Genomic DNA, 25,354 nt, shown 5'->3' with positions numbered 1-25,354 from the left:
ACAAGTCATTTTTCCAACAAATGTTTACAGACAGACTATTTCACTTATAATTCACTGTATCACAAATCCAGTGGCTCAGAAGTTTACGTACACTAAGTTGACTGTGCCTTTAGAAGTTGACTGTGCTGTAGAAGCTTCTGATGCTAATTAACATAATGTATGTTTCTAGAGATGAATGTACTTTGGTACGAAAAGTGCAAATCAATCCCAGCACAACAGCAAAGGATCTCTTTCTATATCCACAGTAAAACGAGTCCTATATCGACATAACCTGAAAGGCCACTCAGCAAGGAAGAAGCCACTGCTCCAAAACTGCCATAAAAAGAGCCACAGTTTGCAACTGCACATGGGGACAAAGATCATACTTTTTGGAGAAAAGTCCTCTGGTCTGATGAAAAAAATATATAATTGTTTGGCCATAATGACCATTGTTATGTTTGGAGGAAAAAGGGGAATGCTTGCAAGCCAAAGAAAACCTGTGAAGCACGGGGGTGGCAGTTTTATGTAGTGGGGGTGCTTTGCTGCAGGAGGGATTGGTGCACTTCACAAAATAGATGGCGTCATGAGGCAGGACAATTATGTGGTTATATTGAAGCAACATTTCAAGACATCAGTCAAGAAGTTAAAGCTTGGTCGCAAATGGGTCTTCCAAATGGACAATGAACCCAAGCATACTTCCAAAGTTGTGGCAAAATGGCTTAAGGATGACAAAGTCAAGGTATTGGAGTGGCCATCACAAAGCCCTGACCTCAATCCTATAGAAAATCATCTGTGGGCAGAACTGAAAAAGCGTATGTGAGCAAGGAGGCCTATAAACCTGACTCAGTTACACCAGCTCTGTCAGGAAGAATGGGCCAAAATTCACCCAACTTATTGTGGGAAGCCTGTGGAAGGCTACCCGAAATGTTTGACCCAAGTTAAACCATTTAAAGGCATTTCTACCAAATGCTAATTGAGTGTACGTAAACTTCTGACCCACTGGGAATGTGATGAAAGAAATAAGAGCTGAAATAAAAAATTCTCTCTACTATTGTTCTGACATTTCATATTCTTAAAATAAAGTGGTGATCCTAACTGACCTAAGACAGGGAATTTTTACTAGGATAAAATGTCAGGTACTGTGAAAAACTGAGTTTATATGTATTTGGCTAAGGTGTATGTAGACTTCCAAATTCAACTGTATGTACATGTAAGTAGGGGTAAAGTGACTATGCATAGATAATAAACAGCGAGTAGCAGCAGTGTAAAAAAGGAGGGTGGTCAATGCAAATAGTCCGGGTAGCCATTTGATTAACTGTCTAGCAGTCTTATGGATTAGGGGTAGAAGCTGTTAAGGAGCCTTTTGGACCTAGACTTGGTGCTCCGGTACCACTTGCCGTGCGGTGGCAGAGAGAACAGTCTATGTCTAGGGTGGCTGTAGTCTTTGACCATTTTTAGGGCCTTCCTCTGACACCGCCTGGTATAGAGGTCCTGGATGGGAGGAAGCTTGGCCCCAGTGATGTACTGGGTCGTACACACTACCCTCTGTAGGGTAGATGGCGAGCAGTTGCCACACCAGGCGGTGATGCAGCTGTAGAACTGTGGAAACGTTGGGGATGGAGGAAGTCAGCACGAGACAGAAGACTTTACAAGACTTAGGCTGGGTCACATTTGGCTGAATAAGTAATCAAATCTGATAGGAAAACATTCAACCGGAAGGTGTGATTATTGCCAGGAAATATAAACTGTAGAGCATGTGTTGATACAGTGTGGGTGGTATGGGAGGGAGAGAGATTGAGAATATGTATGAGAGAAAATGGGATACAGGAATTAAGTGTAAAGAGTTTATTGAGTTGATACAGTATCCAATCTTTTGTTTTATTTTCTTAGAGAAACTGAGCTGGCAGGTAGGATATACAGTAATAGGAGGTGTCAGAGGAAAGCCCAGAAAATTGTCAGAGACTCCAGTTACCCAAGGCATAGACTGTTTTCTCTGCTACCGCACGGCAAGCTGTGTCGGAGCGCCAAGTCTAGGATCAAAAGGCTCCTTCACAGCTCCACTGCTGAACAATTAATCAAATGGCCACCAGACTATTACATTGACCCCACCTCCATTTGTTTTGTACACTGCTGCTACTCACTGTTTATTATCTATGTATAGTCACTTCACACCTACGTACATGTACAAATTACCTCAACTAACCTGTACCCCCGCACTCTGACTCGGTACCGGTACGCCCTGTTTAAACAATAGCCTCGTTATTGTTATGTTGTTCTGTTACTTTTTATTATTTTTTACTTTAGTTTATTTGTTAAATATTTTCTTAACTCTTCTTGAACTGCACTGTTGGTTAAGGGCTTGTAAGTAAGCATTTCACGGTAAGGTCTACACTTCCTGTATTCAGCGCATGTGACAAATACAGTTTGATTTGATTTGATTTAGTTCCTCCCTGTCTCTGGCACACACTCCAGCACAGTAGCGGTAATGCACCAATAACTTTGGGAGAAAAAAAACAATGAAGAAGAGAAGGTTGCTGATGACCATAGATGTAGATAGGGGACTCGAGTTCCCAAATCAATCAATCCCAGCACAACAGCAAAGGATCTCTTTCTATATCCACAGTAAAACGAGTCCTATATCGACATAACCTGAAAGGCCACTCAGCAAGGAAGAAGCCACTGCTCCAAAACTGCCATAAAAAGAGCCACAGTTTGCAACTGCACATGGGGACAAAGATCATACTTTTTGGAGAAAAGTCCTCTGGTCTGATGAAAAAAATATATAATTGTTTGGCCATAATGACCATTGTTATGTTTGGAGGAAAAAGGGGAATGCTTGCAAGCCAAAGAAAACCTGTGAAGCACGGGGGTGGCAGTTTTATGTAGTGGGGGTGCTTTGCTGCAGGAGGGATTGGTGCACTTCACAAAATAGATGGCGTCATGAGGCAGGACAATTATGTGGTTATATTGAAGCAACATTTCAAGACATCAGTCAAGAAGTTAAAGCTTGGTCGCAAATGGGTCTTCCAAATGGACAATGAACCCAAGCATACTTCCAAAGTTGTGGCAAAATGGCTTAAGGATGACAAAGTCAAGGTATTGGAGTGGCCATCACAAAGCCCTGACCTCAATCCTATAGAAAATCATCTGTGGGCAGAACTGAAAAAGCGTATGTGAGCAAGGAGGCCTATAAACCTGACTCAGTTACACCAGCTCTGTCAGGAAGAATGGGCCAAAATTCACCCAACTTATTGTGGGAAGCCTGTGGAAGGCTACCCGAAATGTTTGACCCAAGTTAAACCATTTAAAGGCATTTCTACCAAATGCTAATTGAGTGTACGTAAACTTCTGACCCACTGGGAATGTGATGAAAGAAATAAGAGCTGAAATAAAAAAGTCTCTCTACTATTGTTCTGACATTTCATATTCTTAAAATAAAGTGGTGATCCTAACTGACCTAAGACAGGGAATTTTTACTAGGATAAAATGTCAGGTACTGTGAAAAACTGAGTTTATATGTATTTGGCTAAGGTGTATGTAGACTTCCAAATTCAACTGTATGTACATGTAAGTAGGGGTAAAGTGACTATGCATAGATAATAAACAGCGAGTAGCAGCAGTGTAAAAAAGGAGGGTGGTCAATGCAAATAGTCCGGGTAGCCATTTGATTAACTGTCTAGCAGTCTTATGGATTAGGGGTAGAAGCTGTTAAGGAGCCTTTTGGACCTAGACTTGGTGCTCCGGTACCACTTGCCGTGCGGTGGCAGAGAGAACAGTCTATGTCTAGGGTGGCTGTAGTCTTTGACCATTTTTAGGGCCTTCCTCTGACACCGCCTGGTATAGAGGTCCTGGATGGGAGGAAGCTTGGCCCCAGTGATGTACTGGGTCGTACACACTACCCTCTGTAGGGTAGATGGCGAGCAGTTGCCACACCAGGCGGTGATGCAGCTGTAGAACTGTGGAAACGTTGGGGATGGAGGAAGTCAGCACGAGACAGAAGACTTTACAAGACTTAGGCTGGGTCACATTTGGCTGAATAAGTAATCAAATCTGATAGGAAAACATTCAACCGGAAGGTGTGATTATTGCCAGGAAATATAAACTGTAGAGCATGTGTTGATACAGTGTGGGTGGTATGGGAGGGAGAGAGATTGAGAATATGTATGAGAGAAAATGGGATACAGGAATTAAGTGTAAAGAGTTTATTGAGTTGATACAGTATCCAATCTTTTGTTTTATTTTCTTAGAGAAACTGAGCTGGCAGGTAGGATATACAGTAATAGGAGGTGTCAGAGGAAAGCCCAGAAAATTGTCAGAGACTCCAGTTACCCAAGGCATAGACTGTTTTCTCTGCTACCGCACGGCAAGCTGTGTCGGAGCGCCAAGTCTAGGATCAAAAGGCTCCTTCACAGCTCCACTGCTGAACAATTAATCAAATGGCCACCAGACTATTACATTGACCCCACCTCCATTTGTTTTGTACACTGCTGCTACTCACTGTTTATTATCTATGTATAGTCACTTCACACCTACGTACATGTACAAATTACCTCAACTAACCTGTACCCCCGCACTCTGACTCGGTACCGGTACGCCCTGTTTAAACAATAGCCTCGTTATTGTTATGTTGTTCTGTTACTTTTTATTATTTTTTACTTTAGTTTATTTGTTAAATATTTTCTTAACTCTTCTTGAACTGCACTGTTGGTTAAGGGCTTGTAAGTAAGCATTTCACGGTAAGGTCTACACTTCCTGTATTCAGCGCATGTGACAAATACAGTTTGATTTGATTTGATTTAGTTCCTCCCTGTCTCTGGCACACACTCCAGCACAGTAGCGGTAATGCACCAATAACTTTGGGAGAAAAAAAACAATGAAGAAGAGAAGGTTGCTGATGACCATAGATGTAGATAGGGGACTCGAGTTCCCAAAAGCCTAATTTTAGCATAGGCAGTGCCATTGAGGACTTTCACCATTTTGAAGTGGTCAACTTGGTGGGACTTCCTATGGGTTAAGGAAGGATCCCATGATTCCATCCGGATCATCAGGAGGGATCAGCCATTGAATTATTCTTGTGAGCATAACTGCAAGTGGCAGTAAATAGTAAATTGTCCAACTTGGCTTTATACCTGTTCAAATCACACACTCTAGTGGTAGAATGCACCTTTTCAGTTTATTTGCCAACTCATAGAAGTAGTAGAAGAAGAAAATGAACGACTTCAAAATGGAGATGGCCTCAATGGCGCTGCCCATGCTTTCACAGACGCCCTAATGTGATATCCATCGAAGTCTATGCTAGTGACGGACTGTGCTTCTTTTTTTATTTCGCATGAGTGCAGACACCCAGCTTCAGTGTCCGTTGTTATGGTGAACTGTGAAGTGTAGAAGTGTGCAGCATGGCATGGGACAAAGGAATGTGTAGAATCGGTGGGAAAAACTGTGTGTGTCAATGTTGCTGGGCTTCAGAAGTGCCCGGGACAAGAGAGACAGGTTGAGGTTGCCAGGGTCATTGTCGAACAGAAGGTGTCTTGTGCTGAGGCAGTAATGACAGTATAGGATCATGGGTCAAGGGTTAGTAGGCCTAGGCCTGGGTTTCCTGAACTTGGTCCTCGGGACCCCAAGTGGTAAATGTCTTGTTTTTGCCCTAGCACTACACAGCTGATTCAAATAATCAACTAATCATCAAGCTTTAATCATTTAATTCAGCTTTGTTGTGTTATGGAAAAAAACAAATGGACCGACTTTGAGAAACACTGGCCTAGGCCAATACAGAGTGATCCGAATTTGTGCTTCAGTAAGGTTGGCTTTTTAGCATTCATTGCCAGAAAATAGAAAATAGATGTTGTGATGGCAGCTGCAGAGAAGTACTTGGGTGTACAAGGTTTTACTGCAGAAGAGTTCATGCTGCATTATGTAGAAATCCCAAAACAAGCCATCATTATACCATCTAAAGCGCTTTGAAATATCTGTTCATAACCAAAAATATTGTGTTTTCAGCTGTTTGAAGCTGATGTAACTTAAAGAACTGGAAGCATAGCAACAGTGCACACAGAAAACATATATACAGCTTCTTAGACTTGCTTTCACTGAGAATGACAATTCTATAACTAACATTTCTTTGTGATTTTGGTCGGTTTCCCAAAAAGTTACATATTGTACCTTTAAGTGTGGAAGGGAGCTTTAACGAAAGAGTCCAATCCTCCCAGGTGTAGGATCAGTTAGGATCAAAAGTAGTGAAGTAGGGTGGTGATTTTTATTTTTATGAAGTAGTGGTATATTGGCGTAGTTGGTGGTGCAGAATCAAACACGAGATAGTGAGTTCCTATTGGCACGTTGTATTATCTATTTGCATATTTCCGCTAGGGAACGCCTACTCCGACCCTTGTCTTTTGGCAGATCCATTGTTTCAGGGTGGGTGAAGACAGACTTCGGTGATGTGGAATCGATGAAGGTAACAAGAAGTGGTCTCAGTGGTGCCATGTTCTTGGTTTTTATTCCAAATTTATCTACTTTGTAAACGATGTCGCGGGTGAAGAGGGTTTTTGGGTAAATTGCACCGCAGCCGCCATGACATTTCTCTTAAAAACCTTATTTCTCTCAAATGTTGTGAAGAAGCTGATTAAACAGCACGATCATTACTCATGTTCTCCTTGTGCTGGGGACAATAAACGGCCACTCTAAAATGTGCAGTTTTGTCACACAACACAAAATCAAATCAAATCAAATTTTATTTGTCACATACACATGGTTAGCAGATGTTAATGCGAGTGTAGCGAAATGCTTGTGCTTCTAGTTCCGACAATGCAGTAATAACAAGTAATCTAACTAACAATTCCAAAACTACTGTCTTGTACACAGTGTAAGGGGATAAATAATATGTACATAAGGATATATGAATGAGTGATGGTACAGAGCAGCATAGGCAAGATACAGTAGATGGTATCGGGTACAGTATGTACAATGAGATGAGTATGTAAACAAAGTGGCATAGTATAGTATAAAGTGGCTAGTGATACATGTATTACATAAGGATACCGTCGATGATATAGAGTACAGTATATACGTATGCGTATGAGATGAATAATGTAGGGTAAGTAACATTTATATAAGGTAGCATTGTTTAAAGTGGCTAGTGATATATTTACATCATTTCCCATCAATTCCCATTATTAAAGTGGCTGGAGTTGAGTCAGTGTCAGTGTGTTGGCAGCAGCCACTCAGTGTTAGTGGTGGCTGTTTAACAGTCTGATGGCCTTGAGATAGAAGCTGTTTTTCAGTCTCTCGGTCCCAGCTTTGATGCACCTGTACTGACCTCGCCTTCTGGATGATAGCGGGGTGAACAGGCAGTGGCTCGGGTGGTTGATGTCCTTGATGATCTTTATGGCCTTCCTGTGACATCGGGTGGTGTAGGTGTCCTGGAGGGCAGGTAGTTTGCCCCCGGTGATGCGTTGTGCAGACCTCACTACCCTCTGGAGAGCCTTACGGTTGAGGGCGGTGCAGTTGCCATACCAGGCGGTGATACAGCCCGCCAGGATGCTCTCGATTGTGCATCTGTAGAAGTTTGTGAGTGCTTTTGGTGACAAGCCGAATTTCTTCAGCCTCCTGAGGTTGAAGAGGCGCTGCTGCGCCTTCTTCACGATGCTGTCTGTGTGAGTGGACCAATTCAGTTTGTCTGTGATGTGTATGCCGAGGAACTTAAAACTTGCTACCCTCTCCACTACTGTTCCATCGATGTGGATAGGGGGGTGTTCCCTCTGCTGTTTCCTGAAGTCCACAATCATCTCCTTAGTTTTGTTGACGTTGAGTGTGAGGTTGTTTTCCTGACACCACACTCCGAGGGCCCTCACCTCCTCCCTGTAGGCCGTCTCATCGTTGTTGGTAATCAAGCCTACCACTGTTGTGTCGTCCGCAAACTTGATGATTGAGTTGGAGGCGTGCGTGGCCACGCAGTCGTGGGTGAACAGGGAGTACAGGAGAGGGCTCAGAACGCAACCTTGTGGGGCCCCAGTGTTGAGGATCAGCGGGGAGGAGATGTTGTTGCCTACCCACCACCACCAGTTGCACAGGGCGGGGTCGAGACCCAGGGTCTCGAGCTTGATGACGAGCTTGGAGGGTACTATGGTGTTGAATGCCGAGCTGTAGTCGATGAACAGCATTCTCACATAGGTATTCCTCTTGTCCAGATGGGTTAGGGCAGTGTGCAGTGTGGTTGAGATTGCATCGTCTGTGGACCTATTTGGGCGGTAAGCAAATTGGAGTGGGTCTAGGGTGTCAGGTAGGGTGGAGGTGATATGGTCCTTGACTAGTCTCTCAAAGCACTTCATGATGACGGATGTGAGTGCTACGGGGCTGTGCTACATGAACTGTAATTCAGTAAAATCTTAAAAGTTGTTGCATTTGTGTTTTTGCTCAGTATAGATTGTCATTATGGAGACACCTATTTCCAACCCTTTTTTGTAAAACATATTAATACTCATGAACTGATGCACATCAATAAATAATGTAGACAATGCACTGGAAATTTACTAAATTCGCTTGGAGGTTGTTTGAACCTCGTTCTAATGTTTACTTTGCTTAAAGGAAACGGTATCAAGCTAAGAGTTTTATGCATTCTCAGTTCTTGGGTCTCGGGGGCTGCACAAGTGGAAATGTGAAATGGAAATTGTAAGACTGCTTTGGGTGGTTATTTTAATGGGGAAAAGGCCTCAATGAAACTGACATTACATTTGGAGAATGATACATTTGCCTCTGTTGGCCATCAAGTAGCCTATTCGAAACGAAAACTATCAGCCAACGGAGGAAATAGTCAAGGTGTTCATAATACACAATCTCAAGATGACGGACGAACGGGTGGAAACAATTGATTTTCAAATAACTCATCGTTTTGGTGGCAGAGTAGAGGGAAGGTCCCCGTCTGATCGTAGCTATGCTAACCCAATACAAAATGAAAATAGCCTCGGAGCAGAGAAGCAGAATATTCGTCTAGTGGTCGATAAATTATAAGTAAATAATCAAATGTTCAAGGACTCGAAGATTACAACGTGGCTTTGAGTGATAGCTACCTCCCGTTGAAGTAGTCCCGGATACATATTTGCACCGCATTACACAGTACAAATATGGATTAATTGTTTTTTTACAACAACATTTTTTGCATTAACTACTTTTTTTGTTTTTAGTCATGCATTATGGAACCGTGGACTATGTGGACTTAAAATAAGGTTGAATTTATGGCAATGCAGAATAGATATGATGAACTTATGCTTTTACTATTTAGGCAATATGGAAGTTTGCACTATATGGACGTAATATCAGGATTTGATTCAGGGGAAAGCGAGGATGGGTAAGGCTGACCTTTTTTTACTTTATGATTTTTTATGTATTTAATTTGAAGATTGTACATTAGAAATAACAAGGTAGTTTTTGTTTTTGTTTAAAATATGATACAGTATGTCCTAATTGTAGAGGTCGTGTATATTATGACAAAAGCTCTTATATAGTGCGGCCCTTGTTCGCCGATGTGAATCGGAATGATTAGCTTTTAAGATAATAAATATGTATAGATGTATTATAGGGCTAGGATAAAGGTTTACATAATTAAAAACCTGCCTAGGTTCTTTATTGGAATAGGCCTATACGAGCCTAAAATAATTGGTATTGCCCTTTTAAATTTAAAACATAAACGTCAATATAAAACATATAAAGGATTATTATTCTTCCGATACACACCGGCAAATGGATGGATTAGGTATTGTCAACAGGGTTGTTGTCTCTAGTGTGTGTGGGCTGGTTAACACTGGGATAAAGTGATTAAAGTTAACGGTAGAACTAATACAATAATTGGCTTATGGAAGCACTTCTCAAAGTGAGAGGAAGTTATATTATATATTTCTATATAAGCTATTTATGATACCTTTTATTTTATTGATCCTAATGATATAGGCCTAGGTGTAAAACAGCCGAGGTGATAGAGCAACGACCCTGGAATAAAAAACATAATGTGTAGGATGGAGGGAGGGTTAGTTTTACAAGTTTACTCGCTCCTGATTGTCAGTACTGTATGTGTTCTTGGCTGTCGTGCGGTGGCTGTGTCGGAATCGATTGTGAGATTGAATTTGAGTATGCCTTCCCATTGCGGTCGGCTCTGGCATAGCCATGGCACGATACAACAGGATATAATGTGATACCTAAGACGAATTTTTCCTTGCAGTCATTAGCGGCCGTTAGAATCTATGTTCCTTTTTCCTTCTTCCTTTTTTTGTCGAGATATAACAGGATATAATGAGGACTACATGAAATATGATTGCATGTAATGGACATTAAAAAAGGACTGGTCTTGTGATATATCAACACAGTCTCACAATCAATTCGTGAATATATGTACAAAATGCATTTCAGCAAATTTCGTGCGTTTTTGTGCGTTTTTCTGGGCTGGATATATTTAGGTCGTTTTCTCTTTTTATTTTGTTTTACGAACAACTGAATCCAATGAACTGAGCAGGCTGGGCTGACATGCTTATAGCCTTGCTAGGACTTTGAAATATTAGCATGCATGTATAAGATTGCGCTGTTATTATTTATATTCATATTAACTATTATTATTACATTTTTTTCCCCTGACTGTTTAACATGTTATTTGGTTAGTTCTCTTTGGCATCCTCATAGATCATTATATTATCATGGGACTGCCCATATTTCCCTCAGCCTCTGGCCAACGCCAATTGACGGCCAAGGGTTTGCCTTAGGACGCAAAGGTGCGCCATGAGTCAGGGAGATTGTCTTAGTGACAACAGACCTAGAAATGGGGGGAGGTTTTAGTTGGTGGAATATTAGGACAATTGGAGGTTTACAAAGTTGCAGATACAGTATGCTTAACAGTGCAAATTATTATGGTACAACTATATAGACACTAAATCATCATGGTGCTTTTGAATGGTAAGTTTACAAACATTGGTTGTGGTAAGTATAATTGAAACTTGGGTATTATTATGGTAAGTGGGGAAATAAGTATAGCAAGTAGGTTATAATTGTAATGGCTTAGCAGATCATAAACAAATAAGATCAAATTTTGCATGGCTAAAAGTGAAAGAATATCATATCTACTGTTTACAGGAAACTCATTCTACAAATATAGATGAGGTTGGGTGGGAAAAGGACTGGGAGGGAGAAATATATTTTTGTCATGGTCAAAGAAACTCAAAAGGGGTGATTACATGAATATAACTTTTGATCCGATTGCGCAAACAGATCCGCAAAGAAGATGGATTATTTTAAATATTCTGTTGTACCAAAAACAGATCTGGCTAATTCATCTATATGGGCCAAATAAGAATGATCCACACTTTTCTAAAATGTGTATAATAATCTTTTTAGCTCACAAGCAACGAAATCATGTATTATTATGGTGGGAAATTATAATACGATTTTAAGTACCTCAATGGATCGTAAAGGAAATCATTCTACAAGCTATCACCCTCAAGCACTTAAGGAGATTACAAAGATCATGGATACATTATAACTAGTGGATATATGGAGGTTGAAAACCCTGACCTAGTGAGATATACATGGAGGAGGCTTAATCCAGCCAGCCGTCTTGATTACTTCCTAGTCTCGTTCTTGCAAAAAAAACTATTAATAGGAGACCAAATGTGATCGGACCACCATCTAATTGACTTCCATAAAACTCTTATACAATTTCCACGTGGACGGGGATATTGGAAAACTAATCCAAGTATGTTGGATGACAATTTATGCTTAACTAAGACAAAATAATTCAGAATTTACTTTTTTTGTACAACATAGATACAGTAGATCCCCTTACTGTATGGGACACTTTCAAATGCACTTTTAGAGGCCATTCAATACAATACTCATTAAAACAAAAGCAGTTGAGGTCAAAAGAGATTAGACTAATAAATGAAATAGCGGAAGTAACAGCGCAGGTAGATGGTAATGGAAACTGTACTATAGAGGCACAAAATAGGTTAGAGGAAAAATAAAAGAAATTGAGGTGTTTATTCAAGAACGATCAAGCGTAATTGTGACGATAGTTATAAGGCGTGTACCAAGATGCAGCGTGGTATGTTTCCATACTTTATTTTGCAATAGAAAACTTTAAAGAACAAAACAACAAAACGAACAAACGAAACGTGACGCTAATATAATGCTCACAGGCAACTATACATAGACAAGATCCCACAAAGCACAATGGGAAAATGGCTACCTAAATATGATCCCCAATCAGAGACAAAGATAAACAGCTGCCTCTAATTGGGAACCTGGCAAAATGCATAGCATATAGAATAAAAAAGGTTATACCAGATATTGTTCACCCTGATCAGACAGTTTTTTTTTTTTTTTTACATATGACAATTACGTGAAACAATTTAACATTATGAAACACTGAAGATATCAGGTCTGGTCTTCATAGAAGATTTTGAAAAGGCATTTGATATAGTACGATTAGAGTTTATATATAAATGCCTGGAATACTTTAATTTAGTGAATCTCTAAGACAATGGGTTAAAGTTATATACAGAAACCCTAGAGGTAAAATTGTAAACAGTGGTTACTTCTCAGAAAGTATTGAGCTTTTAAGAGGAGTAAAACAAGGCTGTCCGTTGTCTCTATATCTATTTATTATGGCCATTGAAATGCTAACTATTAAAATTATATCCAACAAGAACATCAAGGGGATAGAAATCCAGGGGATAAAAACAAATGTGTCAATGTATTCTGATGACTCTAGTTTCTTCTTCAGTCTGCAATCTGGATCCCTGCACAGTCTCATTGAAGATCTTGATCACTTTTCTAGCCTCACTGGATTAAAACCTAATTATGACAAGTGTACCATATTACGTATTGGATCGTTAAAAAATATATGGTTTACACTACCTTGTAGTTTACCAATAAAATGTTTGAATAGTGAAGTAAACATACTTGGTATTCACATCTCAAAAAATATATATTAACTTACCACAATTCATTTCAATGGAAAGTTAGCACAAATAGATATGATTTTGCAACCATGGAGAGGTAAATACTTGTCTATTTATGGAAAAATTACATTGATTAACTCTTTGGTCCTATCACAGTTTACTTACTTACTAATGGCATTGCCTACTCTAGATTATTCGTTTTTAAAATCATATGAGCAAAAAATATTTCATTTTATTTGGAATGCTAAGCCTGGTAAAAATAAACCTGCCTAAGGGACATGTCTCGCTCCATCCACCAACACCACGTTGCACCACAGACTGTCCAGGAGTTGGCGGATGCTTTAGTCCAGGTCTGGGAGGAGATACCTCAGGAGACCATCCGCCACCTCATCAGGAGCATGCCCAGGCGTTGTAGGGAGGTCATACAGGCACGTGGAGGCCACACACACTACTGAGCCTCATTTTGACTTGTTTTAAGGACATTACATCAAAGTTGGATCATCCTGTAGTGTGGTTTTCCACTTTCATTTTGAGTGTGACTCCAAATCCAGACTTCCATGCGTTGATACATTTGATTTCCATTGATAATTTTTGTGTGATTTTGTTGTCAGCACATTCAACTATGTAAAGAAAAAAGTATTTAATAAGAATATTTCATTCATTCAGATCTAGGATGTGTTATTTTAGTGTTCCCTTTATTTTTTTGAGCAGTGTATATATTTAAAAAGTGGAGTTAGGGTGGTGAGTTTTTAATGAGTGTAGGGTTAGATGGTAGGGTTCTGGAGATTTATTTCCTTGATTTTGTAGCAAAGTATAAGGGAGGTATACTCAGTCCAATAGGTGGCGGTAATGCAACATTTATTGGATGCCAACCGCGGTTAAACATCATCGAAGAAGAACACCTACTATGTGAAGTGCGCGTGTGCATTGCATCAATTATCCCTTGCACTCCTAAACAACGCTTTTTGTTGTACTTTGGCAATGAGTAAAGTCTACAAAATGCAGTCCACTGGGCTTCCTCTCATCACTATTTTTGGTCGTGAGTGGAAACGCCAACCGGATGCTTCACGTTTATACATCCGGTAAAATATCTGGCTCATTGGTCTGTCTGTGAAAGAACTGTAAACGCTAAGGCTACCGTGTCTGACTTGGACGCTGTATTATGGAAGATGAAGAGGTTTGCGAAAGTTGGGAGGAAGCTGCAGACAGCGGGGTGAGGAAGAAAATCGATACAAGTTTTTTTTTTTTTTTTTAGGCCATGACCTGTGTGTGTTTGACCTGTCGAACATTCAATGCCTTATGAGGAATCTGAAGTGAGCAGCCTGTCACCATGGCTGAGCCAGGCTCCACTAACGGTAGCTACAGGCCCAAGTTTAGCCGGGGTATTGTGTTGCAAAGGCCTGGCCGGGAGAACATAACGTTAGCTATGTCATATGTTTTTTTTGTAGTCGATGAGTGGAGAAAGTGAGTCCACAGCCAGCTGTTGAAGTTAAATAGCGGCAAGTTAATATTATGAAATTAGCTAACGTTAGCTAATTGGCTAGCCAGGTTGTGGAAATTGGCTAGCCAGGTTGTGGAAAGTGTCGCTTGTACTACCATGGTACCCTGGCAGTTGGTTATCGGCTACAGTAACAAGCAAGTTACTGTAGCCGATACTGTATTCTCTCAGGTTAAAATCCGCTAATTGGCTTAGCCAAAGTACAATTTGCGACTATTTTCAAATTTCAACACAATTTTGAGTACTGGAATTCAACGGAACTAGTTAGCATGCCGTGTCAAATCATGGCACGTCAAGTCTCCTGTCACCTACCCATTCACCCACAGCTCATCACAAAAATGTAACGTTGTCAGTCTCTTGCTCTATTATTTCACTGAATAATTGAATGAAGACTTAAAATGTATTTATTTTCCTGTTTCTCAGGAAATTGTGAAAAGACTTGAGGCAAAGTTGAAGATAAGCCAGAAAGCAAAGTGAGTGAAATAAAATCTTACTGAAAACAACCATAACGTTATGGCTATACAACACAACTTTTGATTTGTTGATTAATACAAACTCTGCCCCTTCCCTCAGGAAAGCAAGCATCAGCTCAGGTAGCTCCCCCATACGAACTGCCATGGTTATCCAGGATGAATCTCTACCTGCAGCCCCCCCACCTCAAATCCGAATTCTGAAGCGCCCCTCAAGTAATGGTTCCTTGGGGTCCTCTGGTTCATCCAACCGCCCCACCCAGCAGCCGAAGTCACTGGCCCAGCGGGAGGCAGAGTATGCCGAGGCCCGCAGGAGGATTCTGGGTAGTGCTAGCTCTGAAGAAACGCCTCAGGACAAACCCAGGCCAGAAAGGTGAGACACCTACACTCAATGGTAGATAAACATATTACCTAGCCATTTCTCAATCACTTATAGTATATTTCATTGTCTCTCCCTGTTAGACCAGTGCGAGTGAGTGCCCAACCACCACAACCAGAACTGGTTAGTCTGAACAATCACGTTATCCGCCAACCCACAGGCCCAGACGGTACCTTAGGCTTCCGTCGCTACAGATAGAGGAGGATCCATCGTCTCTTCTTGGGGGCATGGTGTGCAGAGGACAAAGGGGAGGTAGCATGGTGCGTGAAGAGCAGAGTGGTGGGATGAAATGTAAAAGTTGTGGTGATGATAGATGGTCAATAGAGACAAATTATTGGCTCGCAGAATGAGTTTAAGTATCCCTACCACCCCTTTCTGCTGACTGTTGGCACGCCCTTTGCCTTTTGCCCTCTGCCCTGTTTCTAGCCTGCGCGGAGGGTTGCAGGGAGATTGCTGAGGGTTTGGTCAGATCTCCTGTCTGTCCCACACTGACCAGGGCTTTGCCTCAGGACTCCATACACTGTGATATCTCCCATGATGCACCCTAAGCTTCCCAATGCCCCTCTCAGTGCCCCTCTTCTGTTGAGGACCAGGGTCTTCCAGGGTCCGCGGCATGCCCGCCTTGCCCTCCAGGTGAATGACAGACTGAGTCTGTGGGACTTCAAGGTGGCCAGGGGAAAGTACCTATCGACAGACATGCGTGGATGAGGGCCATGGATAGAGCAGGGGAGTGACAAGGTGCCACTAAGACGTGTTGGCATATTCAAGCAATAATTCTGAAATCAATATGAAAACGCGGCTTCTCTAGCTAAACTGCCATCTGCCTGGGCAGTATATGTTAATATTTGTTATGTTTTTAATTCAATTTTTAATAACTTTCCTGGTTTGTTTTATTTTCCTGTTTTTAAAAACTGGGCAGGAACTGAAGGGTGCATTTGGAATTATTAGGTTAATGTCTTTCTTGCATCTAGATGCTTTTGTTTATTAATCTGTTTTTAAAGTGGCAATGATATACAGTAGAAGAAAAACAAATTATATAATATACAATTTAGTGACGCTGAATGTTTTTATAGGATCTTATACACATGGTCATTGAAAGTAGTAGCCATTATTAAAATATACTAAGTATATGTTGAGATTAGAATAAAATACTGTATTTTATAGACAGCCAAAAAAGTCATCCTGAAAAATATTCAAACTGAGTGGCCTTGTTGCTTCTTGTGCAGAGAGACGACCAAGAAAGAGGGGCCACAGATTACAAGGAGCATAAGTAGGCCAAAGCCTCTTTTTTTTTTTTTTTGGTGATTAAGAGTTGTTTGAATAGGAAGCCATTGGCTGGAGGAGTGTTTTAAGCAGTGTCTCTATTCTGTCCCGTCTTTCTTTTTGTCCCTCTCTAGGGTTGCCTTACTTGGAGAGAGGATGATAAAGACAAGTTGGAATAAAGACTACAATAGAGTGAGCGAGAGATTGATGAGGATGTTGCAATTTGCTTGGTTAGAAGGCAATGTTATTAAGTAGAGTGCCAAAGTTGAACAGAAACCCAATTTTCCCCAGCGGAGGTGGGACGTCATAGCTTTCAATCTGTCTAGTTTTGTTAATGAAATGACAAACTACATCTTGGCTGTTTTTAAACCATACTAAATGTGTAAACTCAAAATGCCTTAAATTCTTTGGTTTCATATTGGACCCCACAGTTACCAAGGCACCTCAGGTTAATGCTCTTGGATGCTGTGATTTGTTTAATTTTTAAACCTAATTTTATGTTCTCACCTTTAACTCCCTTTGCCTCATGTCTGTTATTTGGCCAGCCTAAGAACCCCGGGAAGGTGGTTTTGTTGGCCCCTCTCTCAGGGAGGTTTTAATGCTGGACAAGCTAAATCGTGGGTCTGCTCAACTGTAATCCCAGAGATGGTGAATGACTGGACTTGTTGTATAGTCTACTTTGTGAAGAAAGTCACATACGGTAACCTCTTTTGGGTATGATCTGGTTCTTATTTGGAGTATACCTAAAGTATGTTATCTGGGCCACTTGAAAAGTAATTTTAACCTTATCCTTTATTAGGATTATTGATCAGAGTTGGCTAGACAGTTGAAAGCAATATGGTGGTGAAACGCAGGTGTATTGTACAACCCCCTGAGTGCAGTTTCCACACCTGCCAGATCAGAGATTAGCCTGGAAAAGGAAGGGAGCAGACTAGCCATGGAGGATTCTGATCCTCCTGATCAGTGTTGGGTTTAATTCAGAAAGTGAATTAATGTAATTATTTAAGTCCATATGAATTGTAAACTGAATTGACCTCACCCCTGCATTTGAGCCTGCGCAGCTCCAGTAACCATCGGTTATGGGTGACAATGAAGAGATGAGGATCTTCTGTCATGTGGAAACATGGAAAGACAAACAAATCAGCCTGTAATGATTTATTTTTTTTCATGCCCTTTAATAAAAACCTATTGACAAGCGAAACACAAAATTGCAAATACGTTTGGTGTACAGCATTTTATTTATAAAATGGGATATGTTCATGGACTAACTTCATATTAGTAGTTTTACAGATGCCATGTATAGCTGAGAATTTAACCGTAAACGGCCCATAACTCAATGTCTACAGGAAGCATTTCAAATACATTTTATTACAGAATTCTTAATCATATGTGAATGACATTCTGCACAACTGACACATTTAATTGCATTTCAGAAATGCTTAATGTGACCATGGTTGTCAATGTTAAGTGTCCAATGAGCTGTGCTTTTGAAGTTCTATTCAGGTACAAAACAATTGTTTACTTTCAGTTAGGCTAATGCTTGAAATTATTCAAATTTAAACCTTGGCAGTAACAACTCCATGTATGATTAAATGTTCCCTAATTTTATTGGGCTGTTGTGGCTTTCAAATTAGATTGTTTTCCTTCATAGAGATCTTTCCAGTGAGAAAATAGCCTTTAATACAGTAAGCACTTGACACGTCTTGTTATTACAAACCTGAGCATGATCTATAAATGTGTCATCCTAATGTATGTCTCCTTGGTTGTAATTTACAGTAACTGTCCTGTCTAGCCTAACTCTCTCTAGTCTAATGTCCTGGATATATTGCTTCTGTTATTTTGTTTGAATAAACTGCAGTAATTAGAGAACTTATTCTGAGAACTTTTAGCCCCTTTAAGACAAGGATGTAAATTTTTATTTAGGCAAAAATAAACTCCTATCCACTTCTGTGCCATGCTCAGAAAGGGTATGACAGTGTTTTACTATGGAAAGGTCCTCCTAAAAGTGAGTAAGATTTTCTCAAGCAGCACTGTCATGATTCTCCCTTTGTGTTCATCCTCTTATGCTCAGTTAACCCTTTACATTTGCGTGAATTGGCCTATAGGGCTACAGAATAAACATGAAGAGCATATGGATAACGATGGTAGCAATTAAAAGGGAACCGTTTGGAGGTTATGGGAAAATAATTAGACTAAAGTTGAGGACTGAATCCAAGCATTACACTTGATTTTGTGAATTTTACATTTACTGTACTTTTTTCACTGCATTTGTTGATAACAAAATCTGAAAATACTGGATACATTCAGTAACATAACAATATTCATGGCAATTTGGGGTAGGTGCAACATATGACCCCAAAAAATTACAAGAGTTTGAGTGAGAGGTCTAAATGGTGTCTCCAGGTGACGCTCCATCATTATTTGATTGATGGCTCATTCATCACAACCCACTGATATTGCCAACTACTTTAATTATTTTTTCATTAGCAAATTTAAGCATGACATGCCAGCAACAAACGCTGACAGTACACATCCAAGTATATCGTACAGTACAGCCACTGTGGGGATGACGTCCTCAATGCACTTATTGATAAAGCCAGTGACTGATGTGGTGTATTCCTCAATGTCATAGGAAGAATCCCGAAACATGTTCCAGGCTGTGATAGGGAAACAGTCCTGTAGTTTAGCATCTGCTTCATCTGACCACTTTTTTATAGACCGAGTCACTGGTGCTTCCTGCTTTAATAGGTATGAGGAGGATACAGTATCACACACATGCTGTTGTTTGCGCATTCCAAAAAATAGTCCATTATAAATCTCAATCTGGTTAGGTGGGCATTATTTGAAAGCATGTTCTATTGCCGACATGGCCAGCTAAGTTACAAAATATGATCTTACAGTGTTAGGCGTTCACAAGGCAATTCAGAGAAGCAGATCATAAGTTTGGTGCGCATAGAATAGTCACACGTGCATTCAGGTGAGTGTTCCCCACTGTTGGTATAATTTCATTATTCCAATATGTTTTCATTAATTGAATTCACTTATTCTATTTTATGAGAATTTGTAAGATTCTTATTTGCATAAAATAGACAGAGACCAGTCTTATCAAAAATAGATAATAGTATTTATTCTCGGAGCGCACTGCCATGTAACCACGAACAACAGTTTATATACAAAATATGACGTCATAGGTTATAAAATATTCTTTCTCCCAACAGTTCAAAAGTTGATTCGAGATAAACCTTCTGAAGTCTTCATCCATCACCATTCAGCAGACAGTTCCAGCTAATGGAAAACCTGAGAAAACACACACTGCCTTATCTGAACATTCCAGAGCTAAGTTGAGTCGGTTCAACCATAGGTTTATGACCTTTTCTGCTTCCTAAAAAAAAACAACACTTCCAATCTTCTCCAACCTGGCTGGAATGGTATTTATTTCATGTAATTACCCCCTGTTACATGCTCCACAATCCCTCACTCATGAATTCATATTGTTAATCAGATATAATAAAACAGAGTAGAAGTTGACTTAGTTACAGTTCTATTTAAAATGGGGATATTGTTTAGTCATTTATTCATAAAATTCCTAACACCCACAAATGTTTAATTTAACCTTTATTTAACTAGGCAAGTCAGATAAGAACAAATTCTTATTTACACTGACGGCCTACACCGGCCAAACCCGGACGATGCTGGGCCAATTGTGCAACGCAATATGGGACTCCCAATCACGGCCGGTTGTGATACAGCCTTATAACTGTACATCAAACATAGTTATCAAAAACGTTAGCACTAAGTTTCATGAGTTTTATGATATGGAAAAGTGAAGTGCACATTTGGATGTGTGTTTGGCTTGCTTATATGACATCAAAGCGGTATTTATCATCCTCAACATCTCATCTTTCAAAACACATCGAGTCCTCTTTATTTACAACATTTCCCTCACTCAGACAACAAAGCATTTGCAAGTTACCTAAGTAGGTAAAAAAAAATGTTGTAGTATGACTCCTACAAACGTACAAAATCAGCAGGGGATCAAATACTTTTTTCCCCTCACTGTATGTTGCAAACTTTCATTCATTGGCTAGGTTGTAGCAACCTCATGATGGTTATAGGGAAAAGTCGATGTTACATTGAGCTGAGTGAATGGAATATGAATGAGAGTAATCCAATATGCTGTAATAGAAATATGGCCATGCTCATTAAAACAAATAATCGTCCTCCCTCAATTTAAATGGCACAGACCACCACTGTGTTCAACATACTCCAGAAGTATATGTTGAGATGTCAACAAATCGCTGATCAATATTAAATCCTGTGGATTGCACATCCTGCATTACTCATTCCAGAATGGATGCAAAGCCGCTGACTGGGATGTAGAACACAAGTCTTTACTGGCTTTTTCACAATTGCCCTGTACATAAAAGACTTTGTAAGAGCCACAGATTGTAGCACCAGCATGTACTTCTGCATGTACCGATGGATGGAAAACGGAAATGTGTCGGACCACTGCTCTGGCCGCACGTAAAACAGTATGTGGAGATTGTGAGAAGAGGAGAACAAACCAGAGAGAAGAAGGAAAGAGAGATTAACTCATGGACAGTCAGAAATGTGAATAGCAAGTTAAATTTACAAACAACTTGTTCAGGGTTGTGTTCAGGTGTGTGTTAGAGAGAGAGTGTTTAACTCCTGGACTTTCAGACACAAATAATACACTTGTTATGTATTATTTTTTTAAACATATTTTTCTCTGTATCTGTTAAGGTATTGCTATACAAAATGTATTCATCAATGTTTATTATTTTAAATCAAACTATATTGTCTGAGTCATAAGTTGTAAATAAGCTTTGTATTATTTGACACATTGGTTAGTGTCAATACCACATTTGTTATGTTTATATAGAGATGCCACCAATTATTGGTCATGGAAATTTGGTTATAAGTCATGGAAAATTCCTGAAACGTCATCTGTCAGAATGTGTATGAACCACGCTTGTGCTCTGACGTCCTGTATAGCATGTTACTGTACAGCCAATGCGTTGCAATTTAGGCACTTATCAGTGTCCCAATCTGTCATTTTTAACCCACACACCGGTACGCTATGGCCTCGATTCAACTAGATCGAGGCTTTGGGCGTTAACCTGCGTTTTGCCGGTGTAACTGCAATATGAGCTGACAAATCGGTGAGCAGCTACTGTTGTGTGTCACCAACATCTCCCTTCCTTATTATCGACAACACGTTAGAGGTTGAAAAATGGCGATAAAGTGTAGGCTCTATTGATGTTAGAAATAACGGCAGGCTAATGCATGTTTTCATGTTCATTTGGGATTAGGGGATTTATCAGTAAAATAAATAAAAAATACTTTCAGAATACGATACTTGTTTTACATTAATAATTACAAATATTTCACATTTATGTATAAATTAACGTATCAGTCTAATTGAAGTGTAGACAATAGAACATCACACATTCAAGTGTTTAAATTTGTAACGTGGCTGTATGGGACTTGTCGGATATAAAGTAGGGTGTGGTTTCGTTGCATCCAATGCCAGCATCTGCAAAAAGGCAACACAAGGAGCCGCTTGTGGATTTCACAGCTCTTAATGCAGTTCCAACTCGACACCGCCAAAACAACTGCTATGCGGATGTCGGCAAACGCGGCTCTGCTAGAATCTAGCCCTATGTTATTCTTACAAGTGAAGCGTTTACTACAAAAAATGTCAACAATGTGGTTGTTCTCCTCTGTGACTTCGCTGGTGCCGTTTTAGATGACTTGCTGTTCTGAAGCATTTCACACACATAGGGCACTTATATGGTCTCTCCCCTGTATGAATCCTCAAATGTGCTGCTTGGGATCCACTGTGAGTGAAGCATTTACCACATTCTTTGCACTGATACGGTTTCTCTCCAGTGTGCGTCCGCATATGTATGGTCAGGATTTTCTTCTGACTGAAGCATTTGCCACATTCTTTGCATTGATATGGTTTCTCCCCTGAGTGAGTCAGCCTGTGACTGGTCAGGGTTCTCTTCTCTCTGAAACTCTTGCCACATACATTGCAACAATATGGTTTCTCCCCAGTGTGAATTCTCTGATGTGTTTTTAAAATGCTAATTTTCAGAAAGCATTTCCTGCAGACGGGACACCTGTGTGGTCTCTCCCCTGAGTGAGCCGCCCTCAATGGAACTTTCAACTCTTCCCTGGTCTTAATAGAGCTTTGTACTTTATTTGTCCATGTTGTCTTTGATTTGAGTGGCTGTAACTGTGACATTAGTCCTCCACTGTCCACCCCATTGCCACTGTTCCCAATATGAGCTGCAGAACGATCTGAATTTACTGGAGAAAAGGGATTTAATTCATTGTTTGGTTCATATACTCCATAGCCCTCCCCATCAAGTTCTGTTTTGATGGGAAGAGAGTCCCCCTCTCTGTTCTCCACTGTCTGGTTTTGGTAAAGATATAAGGGCTGAGGAGGGTCCTGATCATAGTCACTTTTCACACAGGGAAGAGAGAACATGAACTCTTTTATATCAGACTCCAGCCCCTGAAGCTGCTCTTCCTCCTGACTGGTCCCAAACTCCTCCTGTTCCTCTTTAATCTGAGTGGGCTCTGGGTCCTCCTGGCCCAGACTGGGGCTCCACTCCTGCTCACAGTGCTGCTTCTCAGCAAGAACCTCCTCTTCAGGGACAAGGAGAATGAGCTGCTGGGTGTCTGAGATGATTGGATAACTAATTAGTCATCAATAGAGAGTAATAGTAATGGCATCTTTTTGTAGGCACTAACTCCGCCATGGTTAGTTGGATAAAACCTATGGGAAAATGAATGGAGTTTTTGTAGGGGCTTTGGGTAAATGCAGAAAATAAGGTCAGAGGTCAACACAGGCTTAGGAGATCTTATGTTTAGTTCTATGAGATAATCTTCATCAGCTAACATCACTTTTTGTGCATTTTGAAGCATTTATGTAATAAACCCCCCCAAAGTGTTCATAATTCATAAAGTTCATGTTAACTGACTGATATTATCTCAAATAACAAAACATACGATCTCCCAAGCCTGTGTTAACCTCTGGCCCTATTTTCAGCGTTTATCCCAAAAGCCTATTATTTCCCCATAGGAATGGTTCAACGAACGGGACCGGTTTTTAGGACTACAAGCTGGTGAACGCTGTAGTTCTATGTGCCAAATTCAAATTAACATTCATTTTCAGAAAAATATCTACAAATCGGTTGATTGCCAGGCCTGGCTGGTTCAATCACATTAATTGATCTAGCGGCGGTCATTACTACCAGAGCCATCTATTAAGTACATATGGCTCTGCTCACCTGGTCTCTGTATGTCAGGTTTGCAAACCAAATCCAGCAGCCTCCGTAGACGTTCAATCTCCTCATTTGAACGGGAGATTTCTTCCTGGTACTCTGCTATGGTATTTTCCACAGCCCCAAATATCTCAACAGCCACCGCTGTTAATCGCTCGTTTAGATAATCCTGTAACAGCTGCATTTTAGACATTTTGAGGGAATATGACGAACAGAATAAATTAACACGTTTATGCTATGTGCTGCTAACGTGGTGTCTATGTACCTAGCAAGCGACCATCCTTTCGAGACAGCAAAAGATAGGCTACTTTCCCCTTTTGTGTCAATAACGCGAACGTATCGGTAAACGAGGTAGGTGTCGCCGCCTGCTGTACTGGAGATGTTGCGCATTTGAATTGAACGATCTCCACCTGGCACCAACATGGGAGTCCCAAAGAATATGCTAAGAAATTACACCAAAAGTTTTGCTGTAATGGGAAATATCCTACATCTCAATATAATGTGTCTAAAGGTAAAGTTTGAGAAACTCAATTATAATACATAAAGGTACATTGAGAAACTACTTTTTTTTTTAAATATAATTTGAGCCCTGTTCTATTTAATAAAAGTTGTATTCACATTCACAAGTAGCATAACAATAGAAATCTATTATTTCTATGAGCATAACTCCAGGACTGTATAAAATTATTAAGGCACTCAGATTAGGCTGTAGATATACCATACACACTCTGAACAATATCTACCCAGTGGTCACAGTTTAGCATTTTGAAGACAATTTAGAGTTGTGAATCTAATGATATTGTTTGGAAAATGCATAATAAAAAATAACAGGTTGTTGTTTAACAATACCGCTCTCACAGATTATTAAAACCCTTTCCTACAGTCAAATGACCAAATCAACATCTAGTGGCCTCATTGGTGGAATAATATTCATATTTTAATAATTGTATAATTAATAGACATTCTTTTTTTTAAACAGCCAAAAATACGGTGTTTATGTCAAACGGTTTTGTTATTTTTCAGGCTTCTGTGATGTACACTACCATTCAAAAGTTTGGGGTCACTTAGAAATGTCCTTGTTCTCCATGAAAACATACATGAAATGAGTTGCAAAATGAATAGGAAATATAGTCAAGACGTTGACAAGGTTATAAATAATGATTTTTAATTGAAATAATAATTGTGTCCTTCAAACTTTGCTTTCGTCAAATAACCCTCTGTTTGCAGCAATTACAGCCTTGCAGACCTTTGGCATTCTAGTTGTCAATTTGTTGAGGTAATCTGAAGAGATTTCACCCCATGCTTCCTGAAGCACCTCCCACAAGTTGGATTGACTTGATGGTCACTTCTTACGTACCATACAGTCAAGCTGCTTCCACAACAGCTCAATATGGCTGAGATCCGGTGACTGTGCTGGCCACTCCATTTTAGACAGAGTACCAGCTGACTGCTTCTTCCCTAAATAGTTCTTGCATAGTTTGGAGCTGTGCTTTGGGTCATTGTCCTGTTGTAGG

The 25,354-nt window shown here is 40.2% G+C and overlaps 2 protein-coding genes across 3 annotated transcripts; one reads left to right on the top strand and one right to left on the bottom strand.

Moving 5' to 3' along the window:
- The first annotated feature begins 13,829 nt into the window (after positions 1-13,829).
- LOC110528404 (SUZ domain-containing protein 1) lies at positions 13,830-18,462 on the top strand. 2 transcript variants are annotated; one of them, XM_021610446.2, is made up of 4 exons: positions 13,830-14,127; positions 14,836-14,885; positions 14,986-15,255; positions 15,345-18,462. In XM_021610446.2, exons 1-4 carry the CDS (start codon positions 14,077-14,079, stop codon positions 15,457-15,459), a joined length of 486 nt encoding a protein of 161 aa, XP_021466121.1. In that variant the 5' UTR covers positions 13,830-14,076; the 3' UTR covers positions 15,460-18,462. The 2 variants fall into 2 exon arrangements, with proteins under 2 accessions (XP_021466121.1, XP_021466120.1); XM_021610445.2 differs by lacking the exon at positions 13,830-14,127 and adding an exon at positions 14,142-14,269.
- Positions 18,463-20,157: 1,695 nt separating this feature from the next.
- Positions 20,158-24,137, bottom strand: LOC110528403 (zinc finger protein 578-like). The gene is made up of 2 exons (XM_021610444.2): positions 23,847-24,137; positions 20,158-23,235 (listed from the first exon to the last, which is right to left on the bottom strand). The coding sequence occupies exons 1-2, from the start codon at positions 24,031-24,033 to the stop codon at positions 22,247-22,249; spliced, it is 1,176 nt and encodes a 391-aa protein (XP_021466119.2). The 5' UTR covers positions 24,034-24,137; the 3' UTR covers positions 20,158-22,246.
- Positions 24,138-25,354: the final 1,217 nt, after the last annotated feature.

The sequence above is a fragment of the Oncorhynchus mykiss genome, chromosome 7 (assembly GCF_013265735.2).
Source record: "Oncorhynchus mykiss isolate Arlee chromosome 7, USDA_OmykA_1.1, whole genome shotgun sequence".
Taxonomy (NCBI): Eukaryota; Metazoa; Chordata; class Actinopteri; order Salmoniformes; family Salmonidae; genus Oncorhynchus; species Oncorhynchus mykiss.
The sequence above is the reverse complement of the archived record's forward strand: the minus strand, read 5'-3'. Positions and strand labels throughout refer to the sequence as shown.

What these genes read in the sequence shown, in the direction of transcription:
- LOC110528404 (XM_021610445.2), top strand. Translation starts at nt 14,207, where the DNA reads ATGCCTTATGAGGAATCTGAAGTGAGCAGCCTGTCACCATGGCTGAGC. An exon ending in AAGATAAGCCAGAAAGCAAA is followed by an intron (nt 14,886 to 14,985) that starts GTGAGTGAAATA and finishes CCCTTCCCTCAG; the next exon opens with GAAAGCAAGCATCAGCTCAG. An exon ending in GACAAACCCAGGCCAGAAAG is followed by an intron (nt 15,256 to 15,344) that starts GTGAGACACCTA and finishes TCTCCCTGTTAG; the next exon opens with ACCAGTGCGAGTGAGTGCCC.
- LOC110528403 (XM_021610444.2), bottom strand. Translation starts at nt 24,033, where the DNA reads ATGTCTAAAATGCAGCTGTTACAGGATTATCTAAACGAGCGATTAACA. An exon ending in ACCTGACATACAGAGACCAG is followed by an intron (nt 23,236 to 23,846) that starts GTGAGCAGAGCC and finishes CAATCATCTCAG; the next exon opens with ACACCCAGCAGCTCATTCTC.